General features: G+C 37.1%; 1 protein-coding gene across 1 annotated transcript in view; it reads left to right on the forward strand.

Annotated features, from left to right (window-relative positions):
- PolrMT (mitochondrial RNA polymerase) overlaps positions 1-21,935 on the forward strand; it is a 53,743-nt gene extending 31,808 nt beyond the window's left edge. Inside the window, exons 18-25 of the mRNA XM_071583271.1 lie at positions 1,209-1,484; positions 5,824-6,072; positions 9,238-9,397; positions 9,516-9,622; positions 11,639-11,826; positions 16,989-17,160; positions 17,489-17,580; positions 21,187-21,935. Coding sequence (XP_071439372.1) covers positions 1,209-1,484; positions 5,824-6,072; positions 9,238-9,397; positions 9,516-9,622; positions 11,639-11,826; positions 16,989-17,160; positions 17,489-17,580; positions 21,187-21,316 — 1,374 coding nt within the window. The 3' untranslated portion in view covers positions 21,317-21,935. The remainder of the gene's footprint in view (positions 1-1,208; positions 1,485-5,823; positions 6,073-9,237; positions 9,398-9,515; positions 9,623-11,638; positions 11,827-16,988; positions 17,161-17,488; positions 17,581-21,186) is intronic.
- Positions 21,936-23,902: the final 1,967 nt, after the last annotated feature.

A 23,902-nucleotide genomic window follows, 5' to 3' on the forward strand; every position in this document is an offset into this window, starting at 1 on the left:
TCATATGATACTGATTTAAATCATACAGTGTAGATATTTAATGACTTATTTGTTGCATAGTAAAAATTTGTATTTTTTCCCCTAAAGGAGCAAAAGGAATTCTCAGGGTTGATGAGTGTGAAGCAACTTCAATATTATCTAAAAAAATTCAAGCTTCTTATAACTTAGCTTTCATAATTGTTTTTATTGTTATACATTAAATGAAACTTTGTCAGTAGTGTTTAATATTATAAATAAATTTTTTTGTGCCATCTGTACTTTCCTACTATTGTTTTCCTTACATTAATTAGCCCTGAGAATTCCATGTTCTCCTTTTAGGAGAGCAAATATATGGTTTTACCATGCGACAAATGATTTATTAACTATTTACCATGCATTACTTTAATTGGTATCATGTGATTAATATGCCAAGGCATTGTTTTTCCTGGATATGTAATTGGTTAGCTGCCTAATTTCCTGCTGGGTGCTGACTGCTCCATGTGCTTTATGTTTACCTGTGAGATAGATGACTTTTTTGAGCCTTTTATCTTTCACCTAGCATCAAGACTGGTGTAGTTTGTAGTACTTAAGACTTTATTGCCTATCATTTCCATTCAATAATGCTTTTTATACTTGCAATAGTGGGTACTATGCCAAACTATTGCAATTATACCATTGAAATATTATTTTGTTTTGAAAAATATTGCCTGCGAATTTCTTACACAAACTTTTCATATTTTGTTAAGACAAAATTGTAAAAATCATTTGTGTTGGTTTTTGATGTTGGTATTTTCTAGCTCATAATATTTGTTCATACTCTTCTGCTTTATTTAAATATGTTCATCACTATTTTTAGCTTTTTGTTAATTTATTTTTTTCATCCCTATTTTCATTTATTTAGAGTTCAAACTCTAATGCCTGTCCCTATTGTATGTATATTTCTTGAATTCCTACAGGGTCCTAAAATGAGTGCACTGTACTGCAGTGAATTAAAAGTTATTGAAGTTAAGTTATGGATTTTGAGTATTTACTAAAGTAAAGTTTTAAACGAATTTTAGTTAGTCATTGTAATAATAGTAAATCTAAAGGATTTAGGTTTTCAGTTTGACCTTCCTTCTAATGATTTCATTTTCATAAAATGAATTTTATCTGTTACATTTTAACCATTAACAACAATTATTTATAGTTGAAATTTAATAGGAGTGCCTTGTTTAAAAATGTCTTTGCAGTTCCGTGATCGTGTCTTCTGGCTTCCACACAATATGGATTTCCGAGGTCGTGTTTACCCATGCCCACCACATCTGAACCACTTAGGGTCTGATGTGGCACGATCTTTGCTGTGCTTTGCCAAGGGTCAGCCCTTGGGGCCGAAAGGCCTCGACTGGTTAAAACTACATCTTGTCAATTTGACTGGTCTGATGAAGCACAATTCAATAAAAGAAAGGATGGTCTTTGCTGAGGAAATGATGCCAAAAATAATTGATTCTGCTGAAAAACCATTAACAGTATGTACAAATTATTTTTAATTATGCATATATAGTGATTACCCTCTGTTTAAAGTTCCCTGGGGGTAAAGTTTTTGTACCTTAATTCAAATCATCCACTAAATGTTGAGAGTCGTAAAATTTTAAGACCAAATAGCACTTAATAATTATAAAATCATTGTAATTGACTATTGCCTTGTATAAATGTACCAACTGCTTGAAAGGTAAGCATCCTGCGAGTTAAGGGGTTTTTATACCAAATAAGTGTAAAAATGTTCATTATTTAAAAAATTCTTTTCTCCCTTGCAAAATTGGCTAACTCTAAGTGAAGGTGGGAGTTTGGTATTACTTTACATACAACCTATCAGAAAAAGAAGACTAGGGCTGCTCATTTGCTCTTAGGTTTGAATGAAATTAGAAAGAGGACTTTGGCCTTAGGTGCCTCTGTATGGGACAGTGAGTGGCCCGGAGTAGCCAAGATGAGGTGATGTTGAAGTGGGGGTGAGAAGGTCATGCAGATAGAGGAAGACACAGCTAGTATTGTGGGGAGGAATTGGAGATTTTTTCATTCCAATGATTGCACACGGAAAGGGTATTAAGGGTTATATTCAAAATAAAATAGTTTTTTTACAGGTGGTAATGAATCTTGACCAGAATGGCTTAATGCAAAAATAATCTGCAGCAATATGACTGCCATGTACATGTGCAAGTAGTTTTGTTGCCTTTCTAGTTAGTATTTTATGATTATTGCATGTACATGGAGATTATTGAAGTTAATAATACTTTGAATCTGCTCATTTATTGTACTTATAATTTAGATCATACAGGTATGGTAGGGTATGGAAAACATGAATTTTGGGCTGGAAAACCTGGAAAAGTTCGGGAATTTTGAAGTCAGAAATGTGTCAACACTATTGGTCATGCATTGTTTTACATGCTTGTCATTATTCAAACGGTTACAATTTAGAATGCAGTGAACATTGTGCCATATCCTCACTCCTGTCTCATGAATAAATGAATGATCAATAGCAGCGCAAAGTAATCATTATTAAATGGGACAGGCTGCCATATTATTTATTCAAATCAGCCTAAGGTCAAATATTAAGGAAGGTTATGTGGTATGAACTTTGATTTAATTATGATACCAGCATGAGATGCGGTATCAACTGCTGAAGACAGGGACTATACCAAATACAATGCCACAATGATAAAATGGCAGAAATCAATGGCTCTTACTTTGACATGAATAGTGTTTGAAAATTTCTATTATTAATAGTTAAAAATTAATGGATTTATTATTCATCAAAAAGTTGCATTATGTATATAAAATTTAGCGATAACGTAATATAAACTTTTGGATTTCAAATTAAAATTTCTAAACTATTTAACTCATATTTTTTTTAAACGTAGTTTGTTAACTACGTATTAGTCATTTTTGACTTAATTAAATTACACCCAATATTTTTTCAATTGTTCCTAAACCTGTTAAATGAATAGCCCAAATGCTTCTTTTGTAATGCAATGACCATTTGCTCAATGTTATCTATCCGTCATAATCAAAACTAACTGCAATTTGCCATATTAACACTTTGTACATTGTTCAGCCAAGTACGTGTACAATGATAATGCACAATAGATAAAAAAATGGTAAAATATGTGATCGTAAATTCAAAAAATCTACACAAATCTTATGAATAATGTGAAAGGATACTGCTTAGGTAAAGATGCTGGAACAAAGCACCACTTATTCTGTGCAGGTTTTTTTACCTAGGCAAAGACAGGTCCTGCATTTTCAATTAAATTATAAATTACTGTAAGCACCAATTATCGAACATCACGTCATCTAATGGGTTGATTAACTTGGTCTAAGTAAAAGAGGCAATCTTACCTCTCCTATTGGTCCTCATTCCACTCTCCTGCCTCGATGTAGGTTGCAAATGACATTTAATCTATTAGAAAAGTTTGAATAGTTAACTCATTTGAATTAGAATAGTCGAATTATGTTATGAGTAGTTATCAAAATCATGGCTCCATATTAAGCTACCCGTAAGTGAGCAACCACATATGCTGATATGACCAATGTTTGAGCAAACTTTCGTCTGTTTCCTTTGAATCTATTGAAATAAAAGAGAGTCAATGCCTAATTTGTCTGTCAATTTTGTGTCAAACATTTATTGAATATTTGTTGTTAGCAATGTGTATAGTTGGTTAAGATGTTGACTGAGGATATTTGTGCCAAATATTTGTGAGTAGGGTGGTCAGTTATCTTGTTTTGTTAGCTCTTTGGGTCATGTGGAGTGTATGAAGAGCTGGGACTGCTGGGTCCTCGGAAAGGTGATGTCAAGAGGATCTTACACCACTGCACTGTCTGTCTGAGCTAGAGGACCTTTTCTCTGCCTTTGTTTTCCCTTTTGATAAACTAGTTTTGAGAGGGGGAAAGGGAGTGATGGATAAAAATGTAGTCAAGTTTGCAAATTGATGTTTAATAATTTAAAACAATAAATTCCAGGCAACCCATGATTTTGTGACTAGTGATAGTGCATATAAGCCATCATTATTGATGTTCTGCAAATATATGAGTCAAACTCTATTAGAGTGACATTGAGCTCATTGCATTGAATTTAAACTTTTATCGGAGTGCACATTATCAGCCATTATTTGTACATTGCAAGTTTTCCTTATAAAAAAAATCAGTTAATATAACTGTAGTTTCCTAAAAAATAGTAAATGCATGGCAAATCCCAAAGAATCCATTTCTGAGTTTATATTCTTGGGAGTAAGCAACAACCACTTCTTTAGCAAAACTACTGTATAAACAGCTAGTAATCATGGCCTTATGAGAAGGGCTGCCAATGGGAGGAAAGGTCAAGGTTAATTGTGCCCAGTTTAAAAGGAAAGGGTCTAGTTTAGCCCCTTGAGTCCCCTCATTAGGGCTCTAAAATTTAGAACTTTATACTGAAATATGATGATTGTTAGATCCTAAAAGTGGTCAAACACATTGAAAAATGAATACTTGATGTTATTTTCTGATTTTGCTAGATAATATCCAACTTGGTAAGTTAGATCCTGCTGTTCTAGAAATGTCATACTCATGGACAGTCGATGAGGCAAAATTTGTTTTGGTAAACAAAATCCATACTTTTAAGTGAAACGTGCATCAAATCCACTCGTGACTTCTTTTCTTGTTGAATTGTGTTATCCCTTTCCTTTGAAAGGAAAATTATGCAGAATATAACTTTTTTGCTAATAAAATCGCTCAGCCATTTTCAAAACCAACCTTTTTGTTGTTTTATATAATGATTGCTATAAATTATATTTGAGTGAGGTTGATTCTGTGAAATTTTGAATTTTTATTATTCCATGAAGCAGCCTTTTTGCCCCGAAGACCATTAAAATAGTTGTAAATGGAAATCATGTCCAAATAATAGGCATGATGAAGAACATTTGAGTTTAAAAGGTGTTAGGCAGCAAAGATTTAAATATTTGTATCATCCTGTGTGTTCACAGTTCTAAGTATACAGAGTCTATACAAAAGGTATCAGGACTGGTTTCAAAAATCAAAATTTATTGAAGTTATCATTACAATTACTTAATAATCTTCAAAATACATTCCTCCTGCATCGATTCACTTAGTGCTGTGCGTCTGCCACTCATCAAAAGCCAGCTGGAAGTCAGTTTCTGGAATACTGTTGAGAGCCTTTGTCGTCGTCGCTTGAACCGCCTTGATGGAGTCGAACCGATAACCTTTGAGCTCCTTTTGAGCATCCTTTGAGGTAATAACATTGTCGAGAAAATCTTCAGCTTCCTGGATGCAGTCCAAAATTTCCACCTGTGACAGTTTTTGTTCCTTGTTCAAGACTTTCAGCACCAGCTTCACGGTGCTCATCTTTGACGAGCTCCCGGCCTTCCTTAAACATTTTGTACCATTTAAAAACTCTGTTGCAGCTTAAGGCATTATCACCATAAGCCCGTTTAATGAATCCAAGGGTCTCAGACGTGGATTTCCTGAGTTAAATGCAAAAATTCACAGCGTAGCTTTGCTGGATGGTTCCCTTCATGCTGGCACGACGATACCACAAGCAATCACATATCACAAAATCCACCTCCTGTCTACGTGCATGCCCGGAGGTGACCGACCGAACTAAAGTGTGCCTGAGTGGTGGGGACCCTACCGAGCCGACCGGTCAGATCCCATCCACCGCTCCGTTGAGGCTACAGCGAACCCGTCACGATACTTATTGTACGGACCCTGTAATGAAAGAATTACTATGCCACAAGTTTGAAAGGATTGGTGATGAAATAAATGTCAGTTTTTCTAATTGACTAACACTAAAAATGTATTCCTTTTATGATTTAATAGGGTGAAATGTGGTGGGCCAAGTCAGATGAGCCTTGGCAAACTCTAGCAGTCTGCATGGAAATCAATGCTGCTTTGAAAGCTGAAGGTGGACCAGAGAATTATGTGTGCCACTTCCCTGTCCATCAGGATGGTTCATGCAATGGTCTTCAGCATTATGCTGCACTAGGAAGGGATGCTGCAGGTGCAGCCAGCGTCAGTATGGCCCCATCAGAATGTCCTCAGGATGTCTATGGTGTTGTGGCAGCCATGGTAATAATCGTAAAACTTTTTTGGAACTTAGCAAGTAAATATTATTAGGCAAATAATAGTTCACCATAAATATGCATGTCAATAATTACAGAAATTGTGGCCGAGCAAATTTGGTAGTTTAACTTCCTTAGCTGACTCTTTTACTTGCTTTCATTGAAAGTGATAGTTTTCTCATCAGAAGGGCTGTTCCATAGCTTGTTAGGAATAAGGTCAGGCCAGAACCAGCCTCCCAGATCTCATGGCTTCATTACGGGGCTCAGGAAATGATTCACTTGATCATTCTTGTTCACTCAGTATTAGTGTGTCGTTTTGTAAGTTGAAATGTAAATGGAGGATGAAGAAATAAGTGCAATACTTCTCTACGAGGACCTTTTGGAGGCATGTCAATTTTGTAGTTATTTTTGGGTAAACAAAGTCATATGCTGTTCGACATCTAAGAACTGGCCTTGAGACAGAGGTGGGCATTTGATCTATAAGTCTAAACTTGGGAATTTTGTACATGAATTTGCTAATCTCCTCGGTACTCATTAATATTTTGTTGTGCACTCTTTTGCATATTGAAGTAACATATGATTGCATTTTCACTTCATCTGGTAAAACTACGAGAAACATGGTACCTAAGATTTTTTGTTTCTAGCTAGTTTTTATTATGACACTTTTTGTACATTTCCAATGACTGTTTAATTGGATGGCATGTCCATATACTTTTAACAGCCTACTGGCCAGAAAAGAGTTACAAGACCAGGAAAGTCTGAATTGTATCACAAACTTTATAGATGGACTGTTGGACTCAGTCATGGCGCAGTATCATGAACATTTGAGAACTATAGGGTTGATTGTTATTTGTAACCACCTTCCCAGTTAGCAATGAGAGTAAAACTAGTGGTTTTTTCAAACATTTCCCTCATTTTTTTCTATTCATCTCTGCAACCTGGTGCATCATATGCTAATGGTGGAATCTGGAAAGACCATATGTATGTAATTATTACACCCTTAAATCTTTTCCTAGTTTGGTTTGAAAATAATACATTTTTTCCCAATTCTGGTTGTTAATTTTTGTTTGCCGTAATTAATAACTATACATCATCATAGAATACACTATGTCATCTATTTTTTCTTCCTAATTTTTAATTCATTTGGGTTGGTTAGAATTCATTAATGGAAAGAGATGTCTGTATCTAGCTTTTAAATTTCAATTAACATACTACAAAATAGGTACTCCAAAAGGAATGACCATGGCATGATAACAATGTTATAATTTGTATTATTTCAACTCACTTCATCATAAAAATGCTATTAACCAATTTCCACCAAATGATCATAAGGCTAAAAAGAAACGCACTTACAGATGAGTAAGTCATACAATTAAGAAAGTGTCTTCTATGTAGGGTATTATTGAAGCATAACCGAGAATAGCGTTGACTGCATGTTGCTTCAACACTACTCAAATTTACAAAGAACAAGGTGAGTAGCACAATTTTCTGAAGATTAACTTGCACTTGTGAAATAAAAACATGAGTGATTCACTTAATATTTGTAAATAGAACAAACAAATGAAACAATATTATTGATTAAGTAGATAGTAACACACTATCATTGGTGATTGAAGTTTCTTAAGAATAGCTGAGCCAATTTCTGAGGATATTCTGTGATGCATTGTATTCAAATAAGATTTTGTCAATTTTGCATAAAATTTTTTTACAATTGAGGCTTCCTTTACCTTATAAAGTTATATAAGTCATCGGTGATGAAACAAGCCCAAGAATAGTGTTAAAAAATGCTCTGTAGGGTTACATTGTAGATTCCTCAATTAATTTGGATTTCACTCAATTGAGACCTCTTTTCCCATATAGTTCAGTTGCCAAGGGTTTATTGTGAAAACAAAGTTGACAACATGTATTTAAATTTTCTTTTTTGGATTAAAGTCAGACTTCGGCCTACAAACCACCCTTTTTCTAATATAAGTTATGGCCGCCACCATGTTTCTTTAATTTATAGACACTTTCACCTTATTTGGAGGCCCACTTTTGTTGGTGATTCAGCTGTTATTAAATACCTTTTTCAGCTCCTGATCCCTGCTTAAAAAAATTAAATCAGTGCAACAGGTTCTCTGACACACAGTTTTCATTTAATTTTTTACTAGTAATGAAGATTCTGCAAATATACTCATTCTGTTCTGCAGAAAACAAATAGGCCAAGAAAAATATTTTTCTTTGAAATTACTGGCAGGCACCCAGAAATTGTTGAAAATACAATATGAGCCATGAGCCTTGAAATATAGATTCAGTTTATGATATCCATGTTCACGCAGATGTTGAATCACTTTTAATATCAAGCAAGCCCTGTGAGTGCCATGTGTAGGTGTTGCTATTACAGATTTATTTCTTATGTAAGTCATAGGGCAATATACCTTGTACCTTGTATGTTACCCATAATACTGAGATATATATATATATATATATATATATATATATATATATATATATATATATATATATATATTTATATATATATATATATATATATATATATATATATATATATATATATATATATATAAGCATCCGCCCGGCAAGTGGAAAGATCCGAGGTTCGAGTCCTGGTCAAGGAAATATTTTTACTCTTGTGATCCGTTCGATTCCGCCTTCCCCACCACTATTGTGTTCGTCCTTTATGTGTGTTCCTATCCCTTTTCCTTATATCTGTTTCTGTATATATGAGTATATATATATATATATATATATATATATATATATATATATATATATATAGTATATATAATATATATACTTCCTCTGCATATATTAGTGGGTCGCGGTAGTCCAAGGGGTAGAGCGTTGGACTACTGACCGGAGGGTCCCGGGTTCGATTTCTGGGCAAGTATCTGAGTACCTGCAGCTCCACCCCAAGCTATGTAATTTTTCGGGTGCCAGATCTTCCTGGGAAACAGTAACCGGCATAGGGAAAGGAACTGGCCCCCCTACCCTGATGTGTGAATTTCACACGCCGTCGGGCTTAGTACTGGGTGAACTCTACCCTACCAAACCGACCTTAGGATGGATTACTGTGTTTATGGTTTTTATGCATATATTAATGTTTAGAAATGAAAATTGACTTTTTGTTGTTGTCATTGAACTGTTTTATTCATTATCGTATAAATAATAGGTGGAACGAGAAAGAGATGCGGATGCTAAACTTGGGGTTGCTGTGGCCCAAATTCTTGATGGGTTTGTTCGTCGCAAGGTCATCAAACAGACTGTAATGACAACAGTGTATGGTGTTACTCGGTTTGGAGCAAGGCTTCAAATAGCCCGCCAATTGCGAGGTAAGGCACAATCCCTTGCTTGTTGCTTTCATGTTTTTTAAAGTTAATTTTAATGAACTAGGAGTGTTTACACTTTCTCCATATATGTACCAACTTAATATGTTGTGACTGATTACAGATATTGATGAATTCCCCAAGGAGTATGTATGGCGTGCATCATCATACCTTGTCGGCAAAACGTTTGGTTGCCTGAGAGAAATGTTTACTTCTACCAAGGAGATACAGGTGGAGTACCAAATAACACTACAATCCCTGTTGATCATCCTTCGTATAGTAAATATTTTTTTCACTTCGAGTGAACACATCACCTAGACACTGAACATTAAAATCATGCTATGTAGAACTTCATGGATACAAGAAAATTGGACTACAATAAATCTGTGCATGAAATAAACAAACTTCAAAAAATAATTTCATATGCTTTAAATATATATATGGCCTATGGATTCTCAATGCCAGTTATTATTAGGTAATCTACTGGTTAAGGTAGGTTTTTAGATGGACATAATTACTAGATAAATAATTTGTGACCCCTAGCAAAACACAACATCCTACTCTACATCAGATCCCTCTTCACCTCTGAGTACTTCCTTCCTCCCTTCATCCGGTCCAACATCCCTATCCTGTTCCTTCCCTTTCCTCGTTTGCCTAACATTCTCCCCTCTTCATCCACTTTTCCTGCCTCCATAGGATTTCTCCCAACAAACCCCTCTCTTCGCCCACCATACCAAGTACTTCCTCATTTGTTTTCTTCTCGGTCCATTTCACCTTCTCCATTCTTCTCCACACCCACATTTCAAAAGCCTTCCAGTCTACGTCTATTCTTCTGCTTCAATGACCACGTTTCCGTGCTGTACATAGCTACGCTCCATATCAAAGTTTTAATGAGTCTTTTCTTAACATCCTTACTCAACGTCCCTGTCATAAACTCCTTCCTTATTCTGTCCATTATAATGCTTGGCTGTATGTTCTTCACTAACTGGGTCATAAATTCTCATTATTTTTCTTTAAATCTCCCAAGTATTTCTTTGTCATTCTTGGATAGAACCCGTCTCCATAGGCTACAACAGATCTTATTTGGGTTTTTTATATTTTTAATTTTATTTTTCTTAACGAGAGGTTTGATTTAAGGAGTGGTACTTCAAATTGGCCTTATTGCTGGCCATCACTCTTAGGCCAATCCCATTAGAAATCTTTTATTCATTATTTACAATTTGTAGACGTGACCTTTTTGACACCATTCAGCTCATAGTTTATAATTTTTATGGTTTTCAGAATGGGTCTGCTCTGTAGAGATGACATTTTCATGTATTGTTTTGCTGTTTGAAGTCTAATTTGCTCTTCTATCCATAGAGATACTTCCTGATTGAGCAATTCATGGCTTATTCTGCCCATATTTTTAATATCTCATTCTCTTCTCTTGGTCCTCCTTATGGGATTGCCCCATTAATTTTCCCTTCTGTTAGGTTTTTAACTTTGTACCTCCAGGTGTGTACCATCCATCTAGTTCATCTTTGCTGTTATAAAAGTTCTTCATGTAGTCCTTTCCTCTTCTGCTGTTTTATATACTTCCATGTTCCTTACTTTGCCTGTCTATTTAATCTTTACAATTATCCTCCTGCACCTTGTTTCTTCCAAAGGCTTCCAGTCTTTGCTGGTCCACTCACCTAATTTCATTTTGATATAGTAATGGGTACACCTTAGACAGAAATTGATGATTGTGTGAAAATATTAAGAAGGTTGGGCGTATGATGTCTAGGCACTAGATGCTTAAAGAATTTGGGTGGAAAATATTCATCCAACAAGTTTGTTCTTCAAGATCCACGGCAAGAAAACATTCATTATATGTTACATCAAATTTGTATTGTCTGTAAAATTGATTAGTTGGAACAAGTTTTCATTACAGCATTGTTTTATTGTATCAAGGTTTTATTGCAATATTATGAAAAAGGTGGTTTTCGTTAGATTTAAGGAATCAACTTTGCTTTTCAGGTGTGTCTATACAATTCATTATGTTAACAATGAGCTCAAGTTGAATATATTGATTGGCATTCCCAATTCAAATGTTAAAATAGTTATTCAGTTTAAGTTATGTCATTGTGTTAAGCGCAAAAGGCTCATTCCTTCTATGAAGAAGAAAGGGATTGGTTGTGATTGTAGTGTGTGAAGGGCTGCAAAATGATAATTCACAGTCGGAGTTGATCTATTTCTAATGGGGCTATTAATTGGCTGATTTTTCAGGATTGGTTCACTGACTGTGCCCGCCTCATATCCCAAGTTTGTGGTCGGAGTGTGGAGTGGGTGACTCCATTAGGTTTGCCTGTGGTTCAGCCATATCATCGTGTAATTGGTTCCAAGCGACATGGTGCTGCAGATCCTCTATCATCTGGCTTTGTGGTACTTCCATATGGTGTTTTGGGAAACCATGAGTTAGTATGATTTTGCCTTTACTTGTTGATTGCTCTTATCACTGTCAACAAATTTGAGATAAATTTGTTGATAATTAGTAGATTTATAGATATTGTTGGTTAAATGTTGCTTATTAATACATATTAACATTTATGGGTACCTTAAAAGAAATATGCTTCTACTTAAAGGTTGGTAAACAGTATAAAGTTCTGTAGAAGTAATGTTCGTTCGCAGGTTTCCGCGGCGATGAGTAGGTGATTTCCACATTTTTCGGGCTGCGTCCGCGTATGTCGTTTAAATGTACAACAGTTTTGCCAGCTATCCTGCTGGCGTCCTCAGGTCAAGGATGAAAAGAAGCTTGTTGTCCCGTCTTATATAGGAAAAATCCGGCGCCAATACCGGGAAATTTCTTGGCCAATCAGGGAACGCCCGCCATGCTCCTGTGGCAAATGGTACATCGGTGAAACATGCAGAGCGCTGAAAACACGCATGAGTGAACACCAGAGGGCAACCAAGGCCAAACAGTTTAGAGCATCGGCCATCGCTGAGCATGCCTGGAGTGAACCTGGACACTCTATTCTGTTTGACGACGCTAAAATAATAGCGAAAGAAGGAAAATACTTCCAGAGAATAATCAGAGAGGCCATTGAAATCGTTAAAAGGCCAGAAAATTTTAACAGAGAAGATGGATATCCACTCCACAGTGCGTGGAAAAGAATTATTCCGCGCAAATATGAGGACGTTCCCTGATTGGCCAAGAAATTTCCCGGTATTGGCGCCGGATTTTTCCTATATAAGACGGGACAACAAGCTTCTTTTCATCCTTGACCTGAGGACGCCAGCAGGATAGCTGGCGAAACTGTTGTACATTTAAACGACATACGCGGACGCAGCCCAAAAAATGTGGAAATCACCTACTCATCGCCGCGGAAACCTGCGAACGAACATTACTCACCTCTACGGGGAGGGGATTCACAGGAAGATAAGGAGATTCGAGAAGCTCAGAACGAGGAAGGAGAGACTTTTGACATCGTTAGCGTTCCTTCAACGATGCAGAGACACGGAGACGATTCCTACCTGCGTAGAAGTCAAACACCACCTGAACACACCCAAGGCTAAGAAGATCCTCCGCCGCTGCAGCAAAGACCTTCTGAGAGAGAGAATCCACGATAAACGTTGGAACCTCGACCGCCTCTCCGAAGAATTGTACTATATTCATTTGGAGCTGGCTGCCACCCTACAAGCTGACGATTGGGACACAACCGAGCGGATTACGTACGACTCTTCCCGAGCCAGTCTAATGGCGACGCGGGAAAAGCAAGTCAACAAATTCAACAAACTTCATTGTAAGCAGCATCCACTGACCTCGATTAATGGGGCTGACAATGGCCAATCGGTTGTGAACCTGACGGACCTTCATTTAGATGAAGCCACCCTCGCAGTCTTATCTAAGGGTCTGAACTTCGCTTTGACCCCAAGGACGATACCACTTGAGAAGATCATCGCGGAGGTAGAGTCATCGATCCGGAGACTTCCGAAGGCGGCCGCCGACGAAATCCGAGAAGATGTCGCACGTATCCTCCATGGCGCAAAACCACCAAGATCAAACACCATCGGCAAAGAAAGGAGAGCACTGAAGGAGTTAAGGGACAACGAGAGTATAATCATTTTACCAGCTGACAAAGGCAACGCAACAGTCCTGATAAACAGAGAGGATTACGAAGGGAAAATATCGCTCATCCTCAGCAGTCCGACTTATAGGAAATTGAAAAGCGATCCGACTGCCAAGACGGAGAGAAGCACAAGGGCTATCATTAAACGATCGCTTATTCCAAAAGAAGAGCAACGACGCCTGCTTCCGACTGCACCGAAACCACCGAGACTGTACGGCCTGCCCAAAATTCACAAGAAGGATTTACCTCTCCGACCGATTGTGAGCCAGATTGACGCTCCGACTTACCAACTCGCCAAGTACTTGGCGCGGTCTCTGCAGGACCACGTCGGACAGACACCCAGCTTCGTAAAAAACTCGACGCATTTCATTGACGTAATAAGAAACATCACCATCCACGACAACGATCTCATGGTCAGCTTCGACGTTGAATCGCTTTTCACCAGCGTCCCTATTGAGGAATTGCTGAATATCATCAAGGAACTCACCTCCCGCGGAATCCCTAAGGACTTTCCAGGATTGGTGGAGCATTGCCTCCGCAATTCCTTCTTCCTATGGAATGGTGACCATTACGAGCAGACGGAAGGAGCTGCGATGGGCTCACCCCTCTCCCCGGTTGTGGCCAACCTCTACATGGAGAGCTTCGAAAAGAAAGCACTGGAATCCTGCGACAAGCGGCCCTCACTGTGGCTAAGATATGTCGACGACACTTTTGTCATTTGGTCACACGGAGAGGGAGAATTAAAAAAGTTCCTGAAACATCTGAACTCACAGCATCAAGCCATCCACTTCACTATGGAGGTGGAAAAGGATCATCAACTGCCCTTCTTGGACGTCATGGTGAAGAGAAATAAAGGGAATGGGAGGCTTGGACACAGAGTATACAGGAAGCCTACTCACACCGACCGCTACCTTAATGCTGCATCGCACCACCATCCCAGTCAGAAGACCTCACTGGTAGACACACTTGTCAACCGAGCATATAAAATATGTGACTCCGATTCTATTGCCAACGGGAAGAAACACTTGACAAATGCCCTGCAAAGGAATGGATACAGCGCTCACATGATCCAAAAAAGGGCCGAGAAGGAAGAAAAGAAGAGACAAACCACCGCTGTTCCTGACAGGGAGGAAGACTCCAGACCACGACCGAAGGTTTACGTCACCATCCCCTTCATCACAGGGACTTCGGAAAGAATCGCGAGGGCTTTAAGGAAGCATGATGTGGTGACCAGATTCAACTGCATCACCAAGATAGCTGACACCCTACCCGGACCCAAGGATGAAATTTCACCGTTAATATCAGAAGGCGTGTACCAAGTGCCATGCTCCTGTGGCAAATGGTACATCGGTGAAACATGCAGAGCGCTGAAAACACGCATGAGTGAACACCAGAGGGCAACCAAGGCCAAACAGTTTAGAGCATCGGCCATCGCTGAGCACGCCTGGAGTGAACCTGGACACTCTATTCTGTTTGACGACGCTAAAATAATAGCGAAAGAAGGAAAATACTTCCAGAGAATAATCAGAGAGGCCATTGAAATCGTTAAAAGGCCAGAAAATTTTAACAGAGAGGATGGATATCCACTCCACAGTGCGTGGAAAAGAATTATTCCGCGCAAATATGAGGACGTTCCCTGATTGGCCAAGAAATTTCCCGGTATTGGCGCCGGATTTTTCCTATATAAGACGGGACAACAAGCTTCTTTTCATCCTTGACCTGAGGACGCCAGCAGGATAGCTGGCGAAACTGTTGTACATTTAAACGACATACGCGGACGCAGCCCGAAAAATGTGGAAATCACTTCTGTAGAAGTAGCTTATAACTCTTCATTGAGTCATTAGGTATTAAGTCCTTGGCACATTTCTTGCAAACTTCCTTACCCCCATGTTAAAGAGCTTTCCCTAGGATGTATCTATGTAGGCTTTTTAACCTTCTGGTAATTTTGTGTGGTATTCACTTAGCACTAATTTCACTTTCATCAAGGTTGATAGACCATTACAAAATGTCACTAACCGTAATGGGATAAAACCTAGGGTATTACAAATACCCTAGGTTTTATCGCCTTGTGATTAGTGAAATTATCTGAGACCACCATCAAATTCAGCCTATGCCAGTATGTTGTATCCTTTGATGTTAATCTGAAATATTAGAATGAAATTATTGATTCAAATTTTTTTTTATATAGTCAAATAAAATGAAAGAACTGATAACTGTATTTACAAAGTGCATATTAAGTCGAAAATGGCTGATATGGTGAAAAAATTCACTTTAATCCCTAGTTTTCTTATGTCATTTTATCTGTTTTTTACTAGGAGCTCTCAGTGCTCTGTGGATTTTCTGTGTATTGTGGAAAAGTGTAAAATTATTTTGAATGTAGAAAATATGAATATCAGGAAATAGATTTTATCAACTCTTTAGCTGGCATGTATTCAAGGGCTGTTAGTGTATCTTTTTGGGTAAAAAATATTGAGGAAGATTGTGACAGATGTTCAAAGGCAATCTGTGATTGAATATTATGTCGTCGTGGCATTAGGGTAAATTATAGTTCTGAGTGGCAGAGAACACATTTTATTAGGCACTAAGAGTACCTGAGTAGTTAGCTGAAGTGGGAGTGGAATGGCAGTCTTGTTGTGAAGTCAACTAGAGAGGATTTGGGGATGGCTGTCTTGCTGTAAAGGAGACTAGGCTGAGGTGAAGGAAATGCCCTGCCACGTTGGTGGCCTTGCCTGATAAATCTCTTGGTCGGTCCAGAGGTAAGTATCTGTCGAGAGTGGAGGGGGAGGGTGGTGGATGAGTCTGAGGAATGACAAGGCGGCGTATGGTCTTCAACGTTTGTCATCGAGTTGTTGTTCCCTCTGAACACCTATTCCTTCTGGAATTGTAAAGTGGTAAGCGGCAAACTGAAACACTTGGTATTGTCATCAATATATGCTTTTCTCAGTGATTGAGAGCTGTCCATTTTTCACCGTAGGGGGGCGGCCAGCTAGGTGTGGTAGGAGAGAAAGATTACAGGAAGCATGTGTAATACACAAAGTTGATAGTTTTTTAAAATAAAACAAGGTGGAATGAGTAGTCTAGAAGAATTTCCTGGTGACTCGCTGGGATATGAGTAAGATACTATTGATATATTTATTTATTGCAGGGCACAGTCATTCAGCTTTGTGTGGATGGCGAGGTAAATTTGACTGCTGATTATGTTATGAAAAGGGAATTTAGCACTTCATTGCATTAAAATTTGTTTCAGCATTTATTTTGATTTCAGTCATAAAAAACCTGTTGTTACATTTAGAAATTTAATTGTATTTCTTTCACAACACGAAGAAAATTTAAGAATACTGAAGTGTCTAACTAGTGTCATGAAACACTACATATACATAGTTGAGATTTAAATAGAATGAATTTCTCAAGAAGTTTGGCTGACACTCTGAAATTGACTGATCTGACTCTGGGCTTTTGAGTATCTTGTAATAGTGCTTGGTTAATATTCATATTCCTTTACCACTTAGGCGGCCAAATGTCATGAAGCAGAAGAATGCCTTTCCTCCAAATTTCATACACTCAATTGACTCAAGTCATATGATGCTGACCTCACTGTGGTGTGAAAGGAAGGGACTCACATTTGTGTCAGTCCATGATTGCTACTGGACTCATCCATCAACAGTGGAAACCATGAATAGGGTATGTCAGTTTGTCATGCAAATAAAATATTTTCACATTCTAATTATCTTATTGTATGCATATTGGAAATTTAACTTGCTCTACAATACAGCATAAAATAATGAAAACTTGCTATGAAAACCTGCACTTTGCAGTTCTTTGTATCTTATACATTCATGCCATAATTTAATGTTCTTTGTATGGCAATTTCATTACAATCTTAAAATATAAAAGTTCAGCATTGGCATTCATATTTAAGCTATTAAGGAGTGTCAAAATAATTGAATTAATTACAGCCTTTGTTGTACTTCAATGAATATTTAATTTGAAAGCTGTTTTGTTCCAACAGATTTGCCGGGAGCAGTTTGTAGCCCTTCATTCAGAGCCCATACTAGAGGATCTATCATCATTCTTAGTTCAGAATTACAGCTATTCAGAAGAGTAAGTAAATCTACTTAATAGAGTTATAGTACTAAAAGTGCATTTAATTAGGTATTTGGTCAGGATTGAAGAATTCTGAGTAGCTTCAGGTATGATGTGGTGGAAGTCGAACATAATGAATAACTGATTGTAGCACTTTTCCATCTGATAACATTTTTATTTTACGACCGGGTTTTGATGTATTGCATCATCATCAGGTGACTTGATGATGATGTAACACATCAAAACCTGGTCGTAAAATAAAAATGTCGTCAGGTGGAAAAGTGCTGCGATCGGTTATTCATTGAAGAATTCTGTCAAATCCTGTTGATTTTAGATTACAATACAATCATTTGATATAATCATCAAAGCTCTGTTGTTGTATGTTGTTTATGTATTTTGGGAACAGTCTTGGTATTTGGTGGTGCACCATACCTACCCCATTTATTATTAATACAACTTGAATGAATCAGTCAAAATTCAAGATAGTAAGTTATGGGTGCATTAATGCTTGCACATGATATACTTGTTGCATGGATGTGGAAAGATTACTTGATGAGTGTTGCCATATTTCCCATCTGGTTTTGACTCTACCCTATCTCAGGTGAAACTAGGCTTCATCAGATTGTGGATCAACTGATTGAACAAAAAGGATATTTTTTGGAAGACATTTTTGTCTCTTGCAGTGATGGATAGTGAGCAACTAGTAAACATACCTTGTCTGCTTTTATTTGAAAGACCGTCAGGAACAGCTGAAGGGAGGGCTGTTGTTCCCCTGTGCTGTTCTTCTCCTCCTCCCACCTTATGTCTCTTGCAAGGAAAGAGGGGGAGGAGAGTATAATTACTCTGGGGAAGATAGGGCTTATATGCTTTGCTTTTCTGGAATGACTCTTGTTGTGGGTCAACATTTTATATATCACTGGATGCTGACTGTCCAGAACTCATCCTGACCCTACCTTTATCCCTTGGCAGCCTCTATAATTAATCATGTGCATTTATTCAAAGATCAATGATATGCATAGTTTTTTCACTCTTGTATCATCATTTGGAACCTGGAACACTGCATTTTGTAACAGCTAACTCAGTTATAACAATGGTTGATTAGGGATGAGAAAGTTTTGGGTATTGGTTAACATAAAAACCTTGGGGGTGACATAAGATGAGGCATCGGGTTAGGTTGCAGAGAGGGAGGTAGAGTGGGTGGATTTGAAGTGAGCTCCTTCATGGCTGGGACTCATGTGCTGGTTTACCTTATTCCTAGTCGAGATAATATAGGATTATCACAGCAAGTTTTTTCCTGTATTTTAGCCTATGTGAGAAGGGTGGCCAGAATTCCTGGTTTTGTTGAAAATTCCTTGCTTTTCCAACTTTTTGTTGGTTTATGGTGGCTTTTTTGATGGGAGTATATTGTCCTGACTTTTCAGGGCCTTATGTGCCTAGTATAAAATGCATAAAAGTCGATTGTCGGATTCAAAATGACTAAAACATTTTCTCGTTTATTCATCAAACACTTTGAACCCTCGCAAGTTTTTAAGAGAAGGTTGTCTGTTGTGCCTTTATGGTTTCATCCTTTGGGAGAAAAAAAGTGTCTTTCAGTGGGAATATTCCTGTGCCAAGTGCCCAATTGGAGTTATGAGTGTGAAGACTTCTTTTTAATGACGCTTATTGGGTGTGGCATATATATGGCATACATTTGTAAAAAATGAATGATCTCCAGGTTTAAGGTAGGCAAAGCAGTTAAAAGTGCTTAATAGATTTTATTGGTGGCCAAAAAACAAGGAAAGACATCATTTTCAGTATAAATTTTTCTTGATCTTTAGAGTGGAATTCATTGAATGAAAATGATAATTTTCTGATAATAAATGATACTGCGTAAAACACAGTCACACTAACCATGTTTGGTGAAGCACAGTCAACATTTGAAAACCTCATAAATTGGAAGTGTTACTGAAAGCCATGTTTGGGGAAGTTTTACTCTTTTACTCTCTTGGGTGTTTGTAATTGTCTGTTCATTGTTATGTTAAGGAGTTAGGTGAAATAAAGGACTAGTCTATATACTCTAGCCTCAATCTCTCCTGAATGAAAGACATTAAATAAATATATTGAAACAAATGAATAGTGGACAGCCCGGTATTATCCCCCTGACTAACACCTCTCATTCTGTCATGTTGTATTTGAGATTGTATTACATATCAGTATTGCCTCTTTTCTCCATTAGCTAACACATCATCGCTGTAATAGACATGAAATATTAATTATTGATATTTTGAATAAACATAGGTATTTTCAAAATTAATATGTGAACAAAGTATTGCTAATGATCCTCTTCAAACAAATTAGAAAGGTAGTTCTTATAATGTTTCAAAAATTGAATCCATATGTTACATGATATTTTTGTTAATACTGCCATCTCATGCCAGAGAGACAATTTTCTTCTGGTTCTATACTTCCTTATGTAAAGAGGTAAATCTAAGCATCAAGGCTTATGATAGAAAATTTTTTCTGATATTATAATGGTCCTTTTATATGTATCACTTCGCAATGCACATTATCCTGAGAATGTTTTCTCGGGATGGCTTTTATGGGAGTCCCATTTCATGTCTTTTATAAATAATATGGACATTATTTAAATAAATGAGTCGCTTCAGAACAGGGCCAAGAAAGCAACCAATTTTAATGATGCATTACTTCTGATCCAATTTAGACTGCTATCACCTCGATAGGAGGCTTACTTAAGCCACTAACACAATGCTATATAGCAATTATTCCTATGCTTATCTCTGCTGATGGAACCAATTGAAAAGGGCAGATGATGTGATGCCTAAAATTTAATTTCAAATTTGTTTGTGAGCCATGATTACAGCCTGACTCATAATGTACTATGATGGTGCCAGGGTCTGACTGAAACTGCATAAAACAAAGTGGCCACAAAAGCATGTTTGCTGGAAAATTATAAGTAAGGAGGGTGAGATGGTTCATAATATTTGAACTTAAGAAAGTACTGATGCAATTTTATGGTATCCCCTTTTATTCAATGTTGAACTAGTAATAATATGGAATGATGAAAGATTGTAATATGGAGAACTCCAGATAACCAATTAATTATATGTATGAAAAAAGTCAAGAAACTTACCTTTGTCATTTCTCATTATTTTGTGATAGTTGTAATGTACTCTTATGTATCAGGATTACACTTAATGCACTCATACTCACCTGAGCGCATGAGCATTGAACATCTTCAGATATCATTTTTTTGTATCCATATTAATGTATGTGATATCAAAGGAAGTTTTTATGCGATTAATGCTAATGCCAAGTAAAGAATCTTTTGGAGCATTATTTTATTTGCTAGACTTTTGATTGGCTCCTTAATAATACAAATGCTGCGCACAATGCTGGTATTAGTTTGTGGTGTGTTGTATCAGGGTATATGCCCATCAGCTTGTCAGGGTATATGATATTATATATTATGTAATCATTATCATCCTAGTGTCTGAACTTCTAGCCAATGAGCCATTTGCATTTTGAATTTCTGTTTCTCCTTATGCTTATTGCCTATTGTAAATGTCATATAAATTATCTGAATTAATATCCCATATATTTTGCTGATAGTATTTTCATTTTCAGGGAGTTTGATGGTGATGGTGGCATCATGGGTGTTTCCAGGAGAAAACTAAATGATGTCCTGACTAGGGTGCCTAAGAAAGGAGACTTTGATCTTAGAAGTGTTCTTGACTCTGTATACTTTTTCAGTTGAACTAGGGATTAGTTATAGAACAATTTTCTGTATGCTTTGTGTTTATGTGATTTAATGTTGATCCTTTGTATGTAGAATAGAACACTGGCAACTTCTTCAAAATCTCTATGTTTGGTAGAGTATTTCAGTATTTACTTCATGTTGAAGTTCATATAGCAAGTCAGATAAGATTTGCAGACACATTGATGCTTAGCTAAGAATCATCTGAGAAAGCTTCATGACTCTGGTAGTTCTTGTGGAATAAAATAGTGAATTTGAACTTAAGCATTAAAATTACTGTAGTTACACTGTAGTTTTGACAGCCAGACAACATTCTGTAAACATCTGCAGAACAGGAATAGTAAGATCTAGTGGAAATGTCAAGTTTTAAACAAAATATGATTAATGAGATGCTTATCGGTTTAAAAATCCCTTGTGGTGGTGAATATAGTGGCTGTGACTTAAGGCAAAGTATGCTGCTAACATTGTTATGAATATTAATTGACAGGAATTTTCATTCTGTAAGAGTTCCTCACATTTTAAAATATGTACTTATAATGTATGCTCAAGAGGAAAAGAACTAATTCCCCTAAAGCCAAATAAACACAGTTGTCATACTAGCAATATGGTGTCTTGACCCTGATGTCTACATAATTAGATTTCTATTATAAATTTTGTTGTTTAATTAACTGAGATTGCTATCATTGATATCATAAATTTTAATTTTTGTCCTCTGCATAAGACTCGAGTCCTATTTATCTAGAGAATATATTAAAGATTCTGTAATAATAGAGGTGCTTGAATGAACTGTGTAGGAGTTTGGAATTATGAGAGTTGTATTTTAGATCATTTCATTGCAAGTGGGCGACTTGACATTTTAGTAATTCAAGCTTGTACAAAATACAAAACTTTAAGGTAATTTTGGGTTTGCAATGCAATTGGTCAACCAGTATTTCGCTGGTTGACCAATAGCAAGGCTCCCAAGGTAATGAGAATAGAGCTCATAGGCAATTCCATAATATTCATCTAACTTACCAATCAGGTGGAAATATTTTTCATTTAATTGTCCTTGGGCCATTGAAATGAATTAGATAAAAGATAAGTCAAGGTTTATTCCTTTGAAAGCCTGCTATCAAATGGTGGGTGGATGATTGAGGCAGAATTCATAACTACATAAGGAAGGAGTGGCTGAAGATAGAGTTGGTAAGTAGGATGAGAAGAATAGCATATTCATATATAGACAAAACTGAACAATGAAAAGTGCTCCCTTATTCTGGAAATACTTTTCATGTGCCAAGTGAAATGATTACAAGTGTACTTTCAACTTTAAGCATTGTTATTATTATTACTTTTTATTTGCCCAGAGATCACAATACAAAAATACCAGGTGAGTGATGTATGTACATGATATAAGGCTCGTCAAAAAGGAGCAAAGACAGACTCAATTAAGATACATAAAATAAATGATACTCACAGTTAAATAATATTTGGCACCCATGAACATTGGCTGTAACATGCACATGAAATATCAATTCAGAAAAAGCATTGATCACCAACATGAAACAGGATCGGGATTGGTGCGGTGGCTATCGTACTGGCTTCCCACCCGAAGGGCTTGGGTTCAAATCCCGGCTGTGTTGAATATTTTTCAGAGGCATCTCGATCCCTTCTTGAGGTGCTTTGTGGAGGGCACTTTGAGTGAGTACGCCGTCCGTCGGATGGGACGTTAAGCTGCGGACCCCTCGGCGCCTTTCGTAAAGAGTAGGCTAATGCCGACGCCGAGTTTCTCTCCATCCTTCATCCTTTCCTGTCCATCCCCTATGGTGCAAATGACTTCAGCAGTCTGTCGCCTCCCCTAAATACTACTACTACTACCAACATGAATCGGACGATGACCATTGGTCACTATGAACAAAAAGTATGAACTTACTGGTTGGGAATATTGTTGAGATACTCATTAACTGAGTAGAACATATTACGCTGTAGATATCTTTTTAATTTATGCCTGAATGCAGCAGTTCCCTTTGTATCCTTGATACTTTGGGGCAGTTTGTTATATAATCTGATGCCCATTTCATTGGTCCCTAATTTCAATGCTATAGTTCCTATATTGCCATAATGGATGTCATTCCTTCTTCTGGTGTAATGATGATGATAGGCAGAGTTAAGAGAATAGTTGCCAAAGTTATTTTTTATATATAGAATTAAAAACATAATGTAGATGCACGGGAGTGGTAGTAAATTTAATTCGTGGAAATGGGCCTTGATAAAGCATTGTGAGGTTTCCTGGTGATGATTCTGATAGTTTAATTTTGCATGTTAAAGATGGTTTGAGAAATAGCCGCTGATCCCCATAATATTATATTGTAGGTTATATTTGAATAAATATCCCCATTGTATAAAATGGGTAGTACAGTTTTTCTTGTAGTTTCATTAAGGTGTCTTAATAAGTTGCAAGTTGAACGGAGCTTATGTTGAAGAGCTTTTACGTACGTATCCCAAGAAATATTTGCACACAGAGAAATACCTAGAAATTTACATTCCATCACTTGCTCAATTTAATGGTCATTAATTTTTACCTGCAGATCATCTGACACGTTCTTATTG

Source organism: Hetaerina americana, unplaced genomic scaffold (genome assembly GCF_022747635.1).
Source record: "Hetaerina americana unplaced genomic scaffold, ioHetAmer1.1.p SCAF_13, whole genome shotgun sequence".
Taxonomy (NCBI): domain Eukaryota; kingdom Metazoa; phylum Arthropoda; class Insecta; order Odonata; family Calopterygidae; genus Hetaerina; species Hetaerina americana.